Here is a 14,538-nt window from a genome sequence, read left to right on the forward strand (position 1 = left end):
AATGATACAACCAAGAATAGAATTCAGGTAGCCTGACTCACAACCCCAGCCTGTAAGATCCTTATGGTAGGAGCAGCTCAGATCTTTTCTCCTCTGGCTCCTCCAAATTCCTGTAACAGAGACACACACCCTAAAAAGAATGGAATATTAGCAGGCATCTTTCTTCTGTTTGGACCAAATGCCAATTATTTCCCTAATTAACTATTTGTGCCAACCACTAGAACAAGCTATGCATGGCATAAAAGGGCCCCTTCTCCTGCCTGCTACTGTTCTGTTGTAAGGAGAGGGAGGTCAGAAATATGTCTGGAATCTTATCCCTCCCTACTCAGGCCCTGAGAGGTTATTGCTGATTCAGTCTCTTACCCAAGCAAAATAGAAGCTGACTCTGCCCCTCTGTGGTAAGACTGAGAATAAGTGCAGGAATTCACTGCTACTTAATTCAATTAAAACATTTATCAAGTGCCTATTCTGGGCAAGGGCCATATTGGCAATGTTTTTGATCTCAAGATTCATAGAATATGAAAGCTAGACAGATGCCTTAGAAATCTTCTAGACATCTAGAAATCTTTTCTCATTTTAGGCTTTCTCTCCTCAGAGGCAAGAAAGGATTGTACCTCACTTATAGACTTTTCTACCATGCCCCTCCCTCCCTGACACATTGATTGACATGAGTAATCTTATTTGAACTGCTTTTCTTTCTTTCTTTCTTTCTTTCTTTCTTTCTTTCTTTCTTTCTTTCTTTCTTTCTTTCTTTCTTTCTTTCTTTCTTTCTTTCTTTCTTCCTTCCTTCCTTCCTTCCTTCCTTCCTTCCTTCCTTCTTTCCTTCTTTCTTTCTTCCTTCCTTCCTTCCTTCCTTCTTTCCTTCCTTCCTTCCTTTCTTTCTTCCTTTCTTTCTCTTTCTTCTTTCTTTTATGTCTTTTCTTTCTTTTTTATGTCTTTTTTCCCTTTTTCTGTCTTTTTTTATTTCTTCCTTCCTCATTTCCTTTCAGGCAATTGGGATTAAGTGACTTATCCAGAGTCACATAACTAGTAAATATCTGAAGCAAAATTTGAACTTTGGCCCTCCTGATTCCAAGGAAGGTACCCAATCTACTGTCCCACCTATTTGCCCCAAAATCATTTTCAAATAAGTTATGTGTAATTAAGAAGATGAATTTTTGGCAAGGGAAAAAAAAAACCATGTGGTGCATTTCAAAGCCATCTAGTAAATGAAGGAATTTCTAGATTGAAAGTCATGAGACCTGAGTTCAAATGCTGCCTCAATAAAGGTATGCTGCATTCAAGGGTATGCCCATAAGTCAAGCCATATGAAAATAAGAAGGTAAATCTGCTATAAAGAAAAGAAAATCATATTGTGTATTCCAAAGCCAAATATAAAGGAAGGAATAATAGATTTGGATTAATGAGATGAATTCAAATACTGCCTCAATCACTTTCTAGTCATACAATCTCAGGCAAATCATTTGGCATTCTTAAAAGTCAATTCATTTCCTCATCTGTAAAATTAAAGTGTTGGAGTGTCTCCTAAGATATTACCTAGCTCAGGGCAGCTAGGTGATGCAGTGGATAGAGCACGAGCCCTGAAGTCGGGAGGACCTGAGTTCAAATTTGGCCTCAGACACTTAATACTTCCTAGCTGTGTGACTCTGGGCAAGTCCCTTAACCCCAATTGCCTCAGGAAAAATAAAAAAGAATATTACCTAGCTCATAAGTTATGAATCCATGATCCTATGAAGTAAACTGAACCAGGGAAATAATATCCACATTGACTAAAATAACATAAACTAAATGAACAATAAAATAAAGTACAGTAATTATAATGTCCAGTTATAGTCCCAGAGGAAAGATGAGGAAATGCCTTTCTCTTTCCTCTGTTTGGAGAAGTGGGAAACAAACTATGAGCAAAGAATGTTGCATATGTTGTCTGATGAGTTCATGAGTCAAGTGGTTTTCTTTAAATCTTTTCCTCTACTACAAGGGAAGAATTGCCGTGAGAATATCCCACAAGTAGAAGAGAAATAACTGTGATACTTCAACAAAACTTTAAAAAAAGGAGGACACTGGACTGGGAAACAGGAAGTCAGATTTATGGCCATGAACTTGCAGTATAACTTTGGACAATCGCTTTGGGTTCTTCTTTGGGTCTCAGTCTTCTCATCAGTTAAGATGGGAAAGAGGTTGGATTAGAATGAGTTCTAAATCCCTTTAACTTTCAAAAGTTGATGGTTTTATACCTAGCTTTATCACATAGCCATTCTGAGTGCTCTGCCAAACAATTATTAGGGTATGGTCCCTTCCTAACCTAAGATCACCCTACAGAGAAAAGTAGTCTGGCAGAATATTGCTATTTGTATGAATTACTGAAATGGAAACATTTATGAGAGCAGAAATGGAAACATTTATGAGAGCAGCAATGGAAAGCAATCATATTTCAGCAGAGAGTTACAGGCAAAGATACTGTTAAACTGTTACTTTTCTATTCTTGTCTCTCTACCCCACAGGATCCCTGTTTGCTACTCTGAAGCCCCCAGACACTGTCTTCAAAGTGGTCTTCTGGCTTGGCTACTTCAACAGTTGTATCAATCCCATTATCTACCCCTGCTCCAGCAAGGAATTCAAGCGCGCCTTCCTCCGCATCATCAGATGCCAGTGCCATCGACGGAATCGGCTAGGCTGGTGGAACTACAACTATCGAGCCTGGAATCGTGGCTCCTTTGAACATTCTCGCAAGGACTCTTTGGAGGACAGTGGGAGCTGCCTAAGTGGTAGTCAGAGGACCCTAAACTCAGCCACCCCCAGCCCTGGATACCTGAGCAAAGTCACCCACCCACAGGTGGAGATGTACACTTTCTCAGAATGGAAGAGCTCTGGCACCTTCCTGAGCCCACCCCACCCAGAGCCACCAGGGCGTCACCGAGACACAGGCCACCTCTTCACCCTCAAATTCCTAGCGGAACATGAGGGAAACCCAGGGCTAGACAGCAATGGGGGCTGTGAGGTAGCTGCTGACATGGCCAATGGCCAAGCTGGCTTCAAAAAAAACATGCCCCTGGGGCCAAATCAGTTCTAAGGGACCATCCCTAATATCCCCCCTCATCCCGCTCCATCATTCATTGGCAGACCCCACACCTGGTTTCCTGCCCTGGGGAAAACATAGGGGAACAAGGAAGTTCAACTCTCAATATACACAGATTCCCAAAGGGAAATTGAAGGGAGGAGAGAAGTGAGCAAAGGATAACTGCATTTCTGGCAGGTGCACGGGTGCCAGACTTGTTTCCAATTATAAGGAAGATCTAGGCCCAGAGCAGGTAAAAAGGAATACATGCAGCTCAATGCTTAGCTGCTGTGGAATTGCTAGGTGACAGCTACAATATAAGCATATATGAAATGAGTCGCGCTATATATTTCTATATATATAATATACATATGTATATAACAGTAGATATACAATGTCTATGTATGTGGTATGCATGTATATATGTGTGTGTGTGCATGGGCACCCCAGTGGGGAAAGTATGAATGTGAGTCAAAGAGGAAACCAGTGGCGTTTTGTTTTGTGATTTAACTTTGTACCTCTCAGCGGTCTCAGTAATCGCTGTTCAGCCCTTCCCTGTATTTCACTGAACATTGGCACTTTAGGGGGGAAAAAAATCAGACATTAAAAGTCATTTCTCATGTGTTTACTGTTGTAGTTTGTGACTTCTTGTTCTATTTATAGCTCTGGCCTCAGGATTCCTCCTCTTCCAAGGCTGTCCAATCCCCTTCTCTTTCCTTCCTCTCTGCTCACTTCTGGACTACTATAATATCCTTCCTAAATGAGTCCTTCATTTCCCAGATGGACTCTTTTCCCTCTCATTTTATTAAATCTCAGTTTCTTAGAATGGTTGGTTTATGAAAGATTTCAGGTAATCTCACAGGTCATCCAATCTGACCCTTTACCTAAAAGATTAATCTCTTCTACAAATTTCTTCTTATATCACCTAGATTAAGCATCCCCTTCTCTGTCAGCTGTCCTTCAAACTTGAAAATACAAATTCAACATGAAGAGATCTCTGGCTCATAATCAAACAAGTTCTCATGATTTAGCACTTGTGAGAATAATACTCTCCTTGAGCATCTCAGAGCACAGACTAAAAAATAATCTAAGCCAATTCACTCATTTTCCAGGTGAAAAACTAGGGTCCAATGTCTTTTTAGTAACTTATCCAAGACAACTCCACTTGCTTAATGATGGGGTTGTTACTAGAACCTATGTCTAGAACCTACTCCAGTATTCTTTCTACTGGATCATAATACCATTCTATACCAAGCCATCTCATCAGGCTATGAGAGACCCTGCCTGCCTTTGGCAAACTGACTTTCTAAATCTCACCTCAACCTTACAGAGTAAAGGGTAGCCAGAAACATGTGGAATGAAAGGAAATTAACTCCCTCCTACAATTTTCCCTTCTCCCATTCACAATAATCCATCAAATAACTTAATAACCAGCAAATAAATGTATTTCCCAAACTAGTTCTGTCTAGTTCTATGTTTTGATTATCTAATCTCATTACTGGCATTAGCACCTCATAAAGGAGGGATTCTCCAAACCACTCTGCTGCAAAATCAAGGATTTTCTTCCCACACAGATTTTCTAGAATGGAACCCAGAAACAACAACTCACCATAATTCTCCCTTGGTTCCAGGTGATCTAACTGTGTTCAAAGATGATATGGACAATTTACAATGCTTTTAAAAAACTACTGAGGAAGGTCATCAGGCTTGGCAGCCAGTAATTCAAATCAATTGAGCAAAGATTTATTAATCCTATTGCAAGGTACAGTCTTAGGTACTAGGGATACAGAGGTTGAAAATTACAACAAAGTCCTTGTATTGAAATATCAAAAGGGGAATAACACAAATAAATATGACACAATACAAACTATAATAAAAATAAATGAGGAACCAAGATTTTTAGAAAGGAAAATTTTAGCTGAGGAAATCCTACTCTGTGTCAGAAGGTTAGAGAGTGGAAAATACAATATAGATGTGCAAGGTCCTGGGCATTTTCTCTCAATTCATGCAAGCAATGGTAGTATTTCAGACTGGTTACATCACTCTTAAGGTTTTAAGGGTGACCCAAAGGAATTATTTGATTCTCTCCTATGCTATCACTTTAAGCTTCCATTTTGGTATACATTCCCTAAATCAACTGCTGTGATATCATCTAACCAATTAACATGAAATAGCTTTTAAGAAGAAAAATTGAAAAAATATAGCAAGAACCCAAATACAAAAACAGATTCCGCAAATACTGGGACACATGTTCCCCTCTACCATCTTGGTGCCTAGAGAGATGTTAGAGTAGCTGCCAGTCTTCCTACCAACAAGTTCACTTTAAGGTATAGCTTAATCAGTGGACAAGTGTCTCTCTTGCTTGTACAACACAGTCTCAGTTGCTATGGTTAATCTGCTGGGCTACGTCAAATAAGTTTCTCTGTAGATGGTTGCAGCTTCTCACAAATTCTGCTGCCTCTTCCAACCTTTGCAAAGCTCATAAGTAATTCCATCTCCAATTGTCCAATGAAAAGAATAGTCACAAGGATTAAGGCAACATAGGAACCAGGTGTTCCAGACCTCATTACATCCCAGTGGGAATGACTTGAAGACCTTCTCCAACCAAAAGGGCTCACTATCAGGAATGAAAAGAAATATAATCAGTCAATGAGTACCTTTTTGTTTATATGCTCATTTCCAACTCAGCAGGCAATTAAAAGATTTTTCTTCACTACATAACAAGTGGAAAAAACTTGACACTGAAGTAGAAGAGTTGGTTTGCTCCTTCTATATCATCACCCATTGCCAAAAAGGGTTTTACAAGTTCCCACTTGCGTCCCTTACCCATGTTCCCAAGATTAAGCCCTCACTAATCAATTTCTCATTAGTTAGAGAAGAAAAGAAAGACTATTGAGCTATAAAAAATTGGTGTAATGCTTTTCTTGTAGAAGAAAGATGTAAATCCTCTGGAGAAAGCAGGTTCTTGTGTTCTAAGAATGAATATCCAGAAATACGGGAAGAACATACAAAAAAATGTTAGTTGGATATGGAAAAAGCTATTATCTATCTACAAAATAGTATTTTCCCATGATGCTATGCAGCTGAAAATCAATATCCCACTCTCTAAAGAATCAAAATTGCAAGCATCTGCAACTGGCAAGAGAGATATATAATTAGCATAGCGAGTGTCAGAATAGTACTAATGACAACTTATGAACAAAACATTGTATAAAAGTATCATCTATGAAATGTCTGATCAGAAAAAGAGATAGGCCAATCATATAGCAATGCCAACGGATGATAAATTGACAGTCTGAATATCATACTAAGTCTCACTGAATGTTAAAAGACCTAAAAGAAGACCTCCATATTGGAGACTATATCAGAAGACAAGAACTATCCAAGAAAATATGAATGGTTTGGAATTAAAAAGAAAGAATCATAATTTTAAGAGCTGGTAGGCACATCAGCAGTCATGTTGTCCAATACATACATCAATGTATACAACAAGTGGTTAAGAAAAATGATCATTAATAACTAATGATTTGCTGAGATTCAGAGTTTCTCCTTTTTCTAGTTTCAAGAATTCAGTCTCTAAAGGTTGAATTAATTTTCTCTTCCATCTGACCTCACCCAACTGTACAGAGAATCTTTAGTCTAAGGTGAATTCCATTCAACTAAGCTTGAATAGAGACAGACACTTTTGTTTAAATTCCCCAGGACTAAAGGTAGTATGGGCATAGATATAGTCTTTCTGTCCAAGGGTAATGATATCATTCTCAACTCTTCATTGTAATATTCATTTGCTTATTAATTGTTAACCAATAAGGGTTGGTTCCCACCCTAGAGAATACCTACTGTTTGAAGGGTATGTAAAATGTGAGCCTGACACTATGACTGCCTTTGATCTAAGAGAGATGACCAGATGACCATCCTTTTTTAAAATGCTGTCATTTTAACAAAATGACCAAATCACCCAAAATTATGTCTTTCTTGAATCTTTTTAATCACTACATAGTCATGCAGCCTTTTATCAGACATCCAAGAAGGAAACCACCACTGCTCCATAGTCCATTTCACTTCCAGACAGCTTTAAGTGTAAGAAGCTTTTCCTGATATCAAGTCTAAATTTGCCTCTTTACAAATTCTTTCCATGGTTCCTGGTTTTGCTCTCTGGGGCCAAACAGAACAAGACCAATTCATCTTCCACATAACAGTCCTCCAAATAATTGAAGACAGATAGCTCATCCTTCCTAAGTCTTCCTTCTTCAGGCTAAATGTGTACAGTTCCCTCAACCAATCTTCATATGCCATCAGGTCAAGACCTTTCATCATACCAGTTTCCCTCCTACAGAGCTATTCCAGCTTGTCAGCACTCTTCTTAAAGTGGAGCCCAGAATTGAAAAAAATAACTCCATTTAAAGCCTAATGAGGCCAGAGTACAGTAGGATCACCACCTTCCTGTTTATGGAAGCTATACCTCTTTTAATGGAATACACAACTACTTTAGCATTTCATGGCTACCACATCATACCACTGACTCATATGGCTCACTAAAAACTTCAGATCTTTTTCAAACAAGCTACAGTCTAACTATAATTGATGTTTGACACTTAGGTATTAACAAATGCTTGCTTACTTATCTTGTTCTAGTGAAGTTGCTTTATTTAGACTGAAGTATAAGATTTTATGTTTTTCCCTATTGAATTTCATCTTAGTTCCAGCCCAATGAAGTTCTTATTTGCTGAGCAGTTTTTGGATACTATCATGCAATGTGTTAATCATTCCTCCCAGTTTTGTGTCATACACAGATGTACACCAGATGAGAAAGATAGCCACTGGTGAGAACAAAGCTCCATAAAGAAACAAATGTAACAAAGGTCTGCTGTGTTCCTAAAGTCATAACAGGGAACCTCCAAAACTTACAAATCTAATGATCACTATGCCTACTAATGATTTAGGTGAGGAGCAAATGATACCACAAGAAGGAATTTAGAAACATTTCTAAGAATTGTAAAATGCTGGACAAGAAACTAAGACTTCAGAAGTACAAGTGGTGCTTAATCATAAGAACTTATTTAAAATGGGCTTACTATTGAATTAAGGACCACAAGAAGTAAAAGAAAGAATTTACATATGGCTATGAAGATGGTGCTGAAGGATAGGATGTGAATTTCTGGACCACAGGTTAGGGAAAAAATAATGGGCTCTTGGCACAGGATAGAATGAAAGCCCATAAAAATATATTTGTTTGAGGCCTCGTGAATCTGATCAATAGGATTTAAAATTGAAAATTGAAAAGGCAGAAAACTGCACACACACACACATACTTTTAAATACAAATTACATACCCACACACACACACCCCAAACCAAATAACCATCAAGAGACAGGCATGACAAAGAAAAATAGAAAGGACCACAGGAGACAGTAAAAAATGTTATCAATAAAATACATGGCTTCAAGTAACCATATACAAATGTAGAAAATGTGCATAATAAATAGAGTAACTTAGATGTCCTAATGCAAGGGGAAATTTTAATACTTATGACCAGGATTTGGTGGGTTAGAATTCCTGACCAGAATATGGCCTTGGGAGGTATACTTTATTCAAAAGATATGAGAAGCAAAAGGCAGAGGGAGATGGAGTAGCATTAAATATTAAGATAAAATTATGTGAGAAGACCCAAGAATTTTGAATGAAAACATAAAGAAGAATATTTGAGGATGGAAAGCAGAAGTAATATTTCTATGCAGCACATTACAGGCCACCCAGACAAATTGGGGAAATTAGACAAGGAGTTTGAGGCAGATCACCAAAAAAGAAAAAAGAAAATATGATATACAATGATTGAAGACTTTATTCTTGATTCACCTTAAAAATAACTTCATTTTTCAAAAGGTAAAAAAAGAAACAAGCTTACCTGCTTCTGGCCAACGAGAGTAAGAAAAGAATTGAGTGCTGAAGTACAGATGATAGGTGCCTTCAGGGTAAGGGACCATTCCATCTTAGATTTTCAGACAGAGAAGAAAGTCCAACAAGTTAGTGTTGGAGGTTTTTCTCTAGAGAGAATGAGTGTTGTGTTAGAATTACGTCTTTATGCTCCCTTAAATATTGTTAGTCTAAGAGATATATTTGGCTTCCAGCTAACTTCTGATCATTCTGTCATTTGGAGGAAAAGGGAGATAACAAGCTTTTTAATCCAAGTTTTAACCCCTTTATCACCAAAAGCCAAGTCTACAATGAACATACATAGCAAATAGCAAAGAAGCCCATTTATCCAAAACATAGCAAAACAGAAATCTGAGAAGGTAAACATAGGAGAATTTGTTCTAGACAATATAAATTGAAGGAGCTCTATCTTTGAGAGCAAAATAACCTTAGCTCAACCAAGAGAGAAAATCCTGGCTCTCACCCAAGGAGAAACTCTCCATAATCACTAGTGTAACAAGTTAGGGATAGGGAATTCAGACAGGATAGAGACTGTCAGCTCCTTTTATGTCTTTCCAGAGTTTTTTTCCTTCAACAATTTAAATTAGAGTTCACCTCTTCCATCTTTTCTCTCAAAGCTGGAAGCCAGGAGAAACCTTGAAATTTAACTTGTAGCACAATTCTCAGATGAAGAAATTGAAATTATTTCTAGCCATATGAAAAGATGCTCCAAGTCATTATTAATCAGAGAAATGCAAATTAAGACAACTGTGAAATACTACTACACATCTATCAGATTGTCTAGAATGACAGGGAAAGATAATGCAGAATGTTGGAGGGGATGTGGGAAAATTAGGACATTGATATATTGTTGGTGGAATTGTGAATACATCCAGCCATTCTGGAGAGCAATTTGGAACTATGCTCAAAGAGTTATCAAACTGTGCATACCCTTTGATCCAGCAGCATTGCTACTGGGCTTATATCCCAAAGAGATTTTAAGGAAGGGAAAGGGACCTGTATGTTCAAGAATGTTTGTGGCAGCCCTCTTTGTTGTGTCCAGAAACTGGAAACTGAGTGGATGCCCATCAATTGGAGAATGGCTGAATAAATTATGGTATACGAATATTATGGAATATTATTGTTCTGTAAGAAATGACCAGCAGGATGATTTCAGAAAGGCCTGGAGAGACTTACATGAACTGATGCTGAATGAAATGAGCAGGACCAGGAGATCATTATATACTTCAACAACAATACTATATGATAATCAATTCTGATGGATGTGGCCCTCTTCAACAGTGAATGAACCAAATCAGTTCCAATAAAGCAGTAATGAACTGAACCAGTACACCCAGCAAAAAAACTCTGGGAGTTGACTATGAACCACTACATAGGATTCCCAATCCCTCTATTTTTGTTCGCCTACATTTTTTATTTCTTTCACAGGCTAATTGTACACTGTTTCAAAGTCCAATTCTTTTTGTACAGCAAAATAACTGTTTGGACATGTATAGATATATTGTATTTAACTTATACTTTAACATATTTAACACGTATTGGTCAACCCGCCATCTAGGGGAAGGGGTGGAGGGAAAGAGGGGAAAAGTTGGAACAAAAAGGTTTTGTAATTGTCAAGGCCGAAAAATTACCTATGCATAAAATTTTTGTAAAAAATAAATAAATAAGCATCAAAAAAAAAAAAAAAAGAAAAGAAAAGAAAGAAAGAAAGAAAGAAAGAAAGAAAGAAAGAAAGAAAGAAAGAAAGAAAAAAAGAAAGAAAGAAAGAAAAAAAGAAAGAAAGAAAGAAAGAAATTTAACCTGTAGAGTATCAAAGGGGAATTGAAGCCCTTTAATCACTTTCCAGCTCCTCCCTACTCCTCACACAGGAGAGGGTATTCATTGCATTCAATAAGGAGATGGTCCTATACTAATGGGTTTTGGGGAAGGAGTTACTCAGGGGAAAAGTTCCTAAAATAGAATGGATTCTATGATGATCATAATAAGAGAGAAGACATCTGCTCCACTTTTAACTTCTCTGTTTCCTCTCCAAAGAACAATAAACTTTTGTAAAGGATTGGCTTTTTGCTGAGTCTTAACTGACAGTAGTGTTCCATGTTCGATCACTGATTGGCATGCTTATGTACCAGAAAATTCCTGTGTACCCAACTGGTTTAGCTTTGTTCACTGACTGATTCTTGCTCACTCACCCATACCAAGAATTTCCTCTGTATCCAATAACTCAGTCAGCTTTGTTTAGGTAAAAAATGCAAGGTTCTCCTGATCATGATCAATTTATGAAATTTCATTAATCAATGTATGTAAGGTTAACAAACTTTCCCAATCACAGTGATTGATAAGAAGCAATCATGGTCTCAGTCATCTGCTAATTAACTTTTCCTTAAGGTCTTTCTCCAACTTGGTTCCTGTGCATCTGCCCAGCAACAACAATCTAGATATTAAGGCAGAAATCCCTTAGAGTACCATGTTGTACACTGAAGCCACCACTCATATTTACCTAAGGAACTGAAGGGCTAGGGATCTGAACCCTTAAATATGTATGAGTAATAAGCTATCCATGATTCCTGAAGGCTATATTCCTTTGTACCTTACCCTTATGCACTTTAACTATAAATAATAAAATAAAAATGACTACACACATTGATAGCCAATGTAAGGAAGGCTATGTTTTAAAAGTGCCTAACTGCTCTTGATGAATTCATGTCAATTGGTTCAGATGAACAACATTCTTGGTTCCTAAAAGAACTGGCAAATGTGATAGCTGAGCCATTATCAATAACATTTGAGTAAATTAATTAATAAAAATAATCTATTAAAGATCTACTGTGTGTCAACTACTATACTAGGTGCTGGGGAAATAGGCAGAAAAAATGAGGCAGTCCCTGTTTTCAAGGAACTCATGCTTTAATTGGAAGGGACAACATATGTGAAAGGCAAATTTTTAAAAACTGGATTTCCTAAGGCTATAGCTATAATATAAATGACAATGCCCAAAGAAAAAAAATCAAAAATAATGTAAGAGAAATGGATGGTGAAAGACATATGTCTTAATTAAAAAAAAAAAAAAAAAGATAGACTAGAGTCCAAAATAGAGGCCACTGAACTTGATTTCAGTTCCCAGAGAAATTTTAGAATGAATTTAATCATTATGAATGAGGTCATTAAGCATCTAGAAAGAGATGAGATACGTATAAAACCAGGATGGCATCATGCAGGACAGGTTATACCAGACTAACCTCATTTCCTGTTTTTGTTTTGAGGGGGCTTTGGGACAGGACTATATAAATGAGGAAATATTTTGAATATACTATCTCTAGATTTTTTTTAGTTAAATTTTTATTTTAATTTATTTTCAGCTCCAAATTTTCTCCCTCTATTTCCTATCCCACCCTTTGAGAAGATAAGAAATATGACACCCATTATAAATATGAAGTCATATAAAATATATCTGAATTAGCTATTTTTTCAGGGAGGGAAAGCAAATAAAATAAATGAAAAAAGTATTCTTCAATCCTAGTTCTCTCCTTGCAGATAAATAGTATTTTTCATCATAAATCCTTTGGAGCTGTAGTAAATCATTGTATTGATCAGAGCTACTAAATTTTTTTAAAAATTTTTTTATTTATTTAGAATTTTTTTCCACAGTATATATGCATGAGTAATTTTTTAATAATATTATCCCTTGTATTCATTTTTCAAAATTATTCCCCCCTCCCTCCATTCCCTCCCCCCAATGACAGGCAATCCCAAACATTTTACATGTGTTACAATATAACCTAGATACAATATATGTGTGTAAATACCATTTTCTTGTTGCACATTAAGTATTAGATTCCGAAGGTATAAGTAACCTGGGTAGATAGACAGTAGTGCTAACAATTTACATTGACTTCCCAGTGTTCCTTCTCTGGGTGTAGTTATTTCTGTCCATCATTGATCAACTGGGAGTTGGATCTTCTTTATGTTGAAGATATCCACTTCCATCAGAATACATCTTCATACAACATTGAAGTGTACAGTGATCTTCTGGTTCTATTCATTTCACTCAGCATCAGTTCATGCAAGTCTCTCCAAGCCTCTCTGTATTCCTCCTGCTGGTCATTTCTTACAGAGCAATAATATTCCATAACCTTCATATACCATAATTTACCCAACCATTCTCCAATTGATGGACATCCATTCATCTTCCAGTTTCTAGCTACAACAAAAAGAGCTGCCACAAACATTTTGGCACATACAGGTCCCTTTCCGCTCTTTAGAATTTCTTTGGGATATAAGCCCAATAACAGCAATGCTGGGTCAAAAGGTATGCACAGTTTGATAACTTTTTGGGCATAGTTCCAAATTGCTCTCCAGAATGGCTGGATTCTTTCACAACTCCACCAACAATGTATCAGTGTCCCAGTTTTCCCACATCCCCTCCAACATTCATCATTATTTGTTCCTGTCATCTTAGCCAATCTGACAGGTGTGTAGTGGTATCTCAGACTTGTCTTAATTTGCATTTCTCTGATCAGTAGTGATTTGCAACACTCTTTCATATGAGTGGATATAGTTTCAATTTCATCATCTGAGAACTGTCTGTTCATATCTTTTGACCATTTATCAATTGGAGAATGGTTTAATTTCTTATAAATTAGGGTCAGTTCTCTATATATTTTGGAAATGAGACCTTTATCAGAACCTTTAACTTTTAAAATATTTTCCCAATTTGTTAATTCCCTTCTAATCTTGTTTGCATTAGTATTGTTTGTACAGAAACTTTTTAGTTTGATGTAATCAAAATCTTCTATTTTGTGATCAATAATGATCTCTAGTTCTCCTCTGGTCACAAATTCCTTCCTCCTCCACAGGTCTGAGAGGTAGATTATCCTCTGTTCCTCTAATCTATTTATTATCTCATTCTTTATGCCTAAATCATGGACCCATTTTGATCTTATCTTGGTATATGGTGTTAAGTGTGGATCCATATCTAATTTCTGCCATACTAATTTCCAGTTTTCCCAACAGTTTTTTCCAAATAATGAATTTTTATCCCTAATGTTGGTATCTTTGGGTTTGTCAAAGATTAGATTGCTATAGATGTACCCTTTTTTGTCCTTTGTATCTAATCTGTTCCACTGATCTACCGGTCTATTTCTTAGCCAATACCAAATGGTTTTGGTGACTGCTGCTATATAATATAGCTTTAGAGTAGGTACACTTAGACCACCTTCCTCTGACTTTTTTTTCATTAGTTCCCTTGCAATTCTCGACCTTTTATTCTTCCATATGAATTTTGTTGTTATTTTTTCTAGGTCATTAAAATAGTTTCTTGGGAGTCTGATTGGTATAACACTAAATAAATAGATTAGTTTGGGGAGTATTGTCATCTTTATTATATTCTCAGAGCTACTAAATTTTGACCAACAGCTAGGTGATACAATGGATAGAATACCAGGTTTAGAATTGAAAAGACTTTTCTTTGTGAGTTCAAATCTGGTCTGAGACACTTTGAAAAGTTAGGATTTTCTGTAAGAAATGTCCAGCAGGAGGAATACAGAAAGGC

General features: G+C 36.9%; 1 protein-coding gene across 2 annotated transcripts in view; it reads left to right on the forward strand.

Moving 5' to 3' along the window:
• The window catches only part of ADRA1B (adrenoceptor alpha 1B), a 105,280-nt gene extending 101,599 nt beyond the window's left edge, over positions 1-3,681 (forward strand). For both annotated transcript variants that reach the window (XM_074291955.1, XM_074291956.1), the window contains exon 3: positions 2,502-3,681. In XM_074291955.1, coding sequence (XP_074148056.1) covers positions 2,502-3,070 — 569 coding nt within the window. In that variant the 3' untranslated portion in view covers positions 3,071-3,681. The remainder of the gene's footprint in view (positions 1-2,501) is intronic.
• The last annotated feature ends 10,857 nt before the right edge of the window (positions 3,682-14,538 follow it).

The sequence above is a fragment of the Sminthopsis crassicaudata genome, chromosome 2, assembly GCF_048593235.1.
Source record: "Sminthopsis crassicaudata isolate SCR6 chromosome 2, ASM4859323v1, whole genome shotgun sequence".
Taxonomy (NCBI): Eukaryota; Metazoa; Chordata; class Mammalia; order Dasyuromorphia; family Dasyuridae; genus Sminthopsis; species Sminthopsis crassicaudata.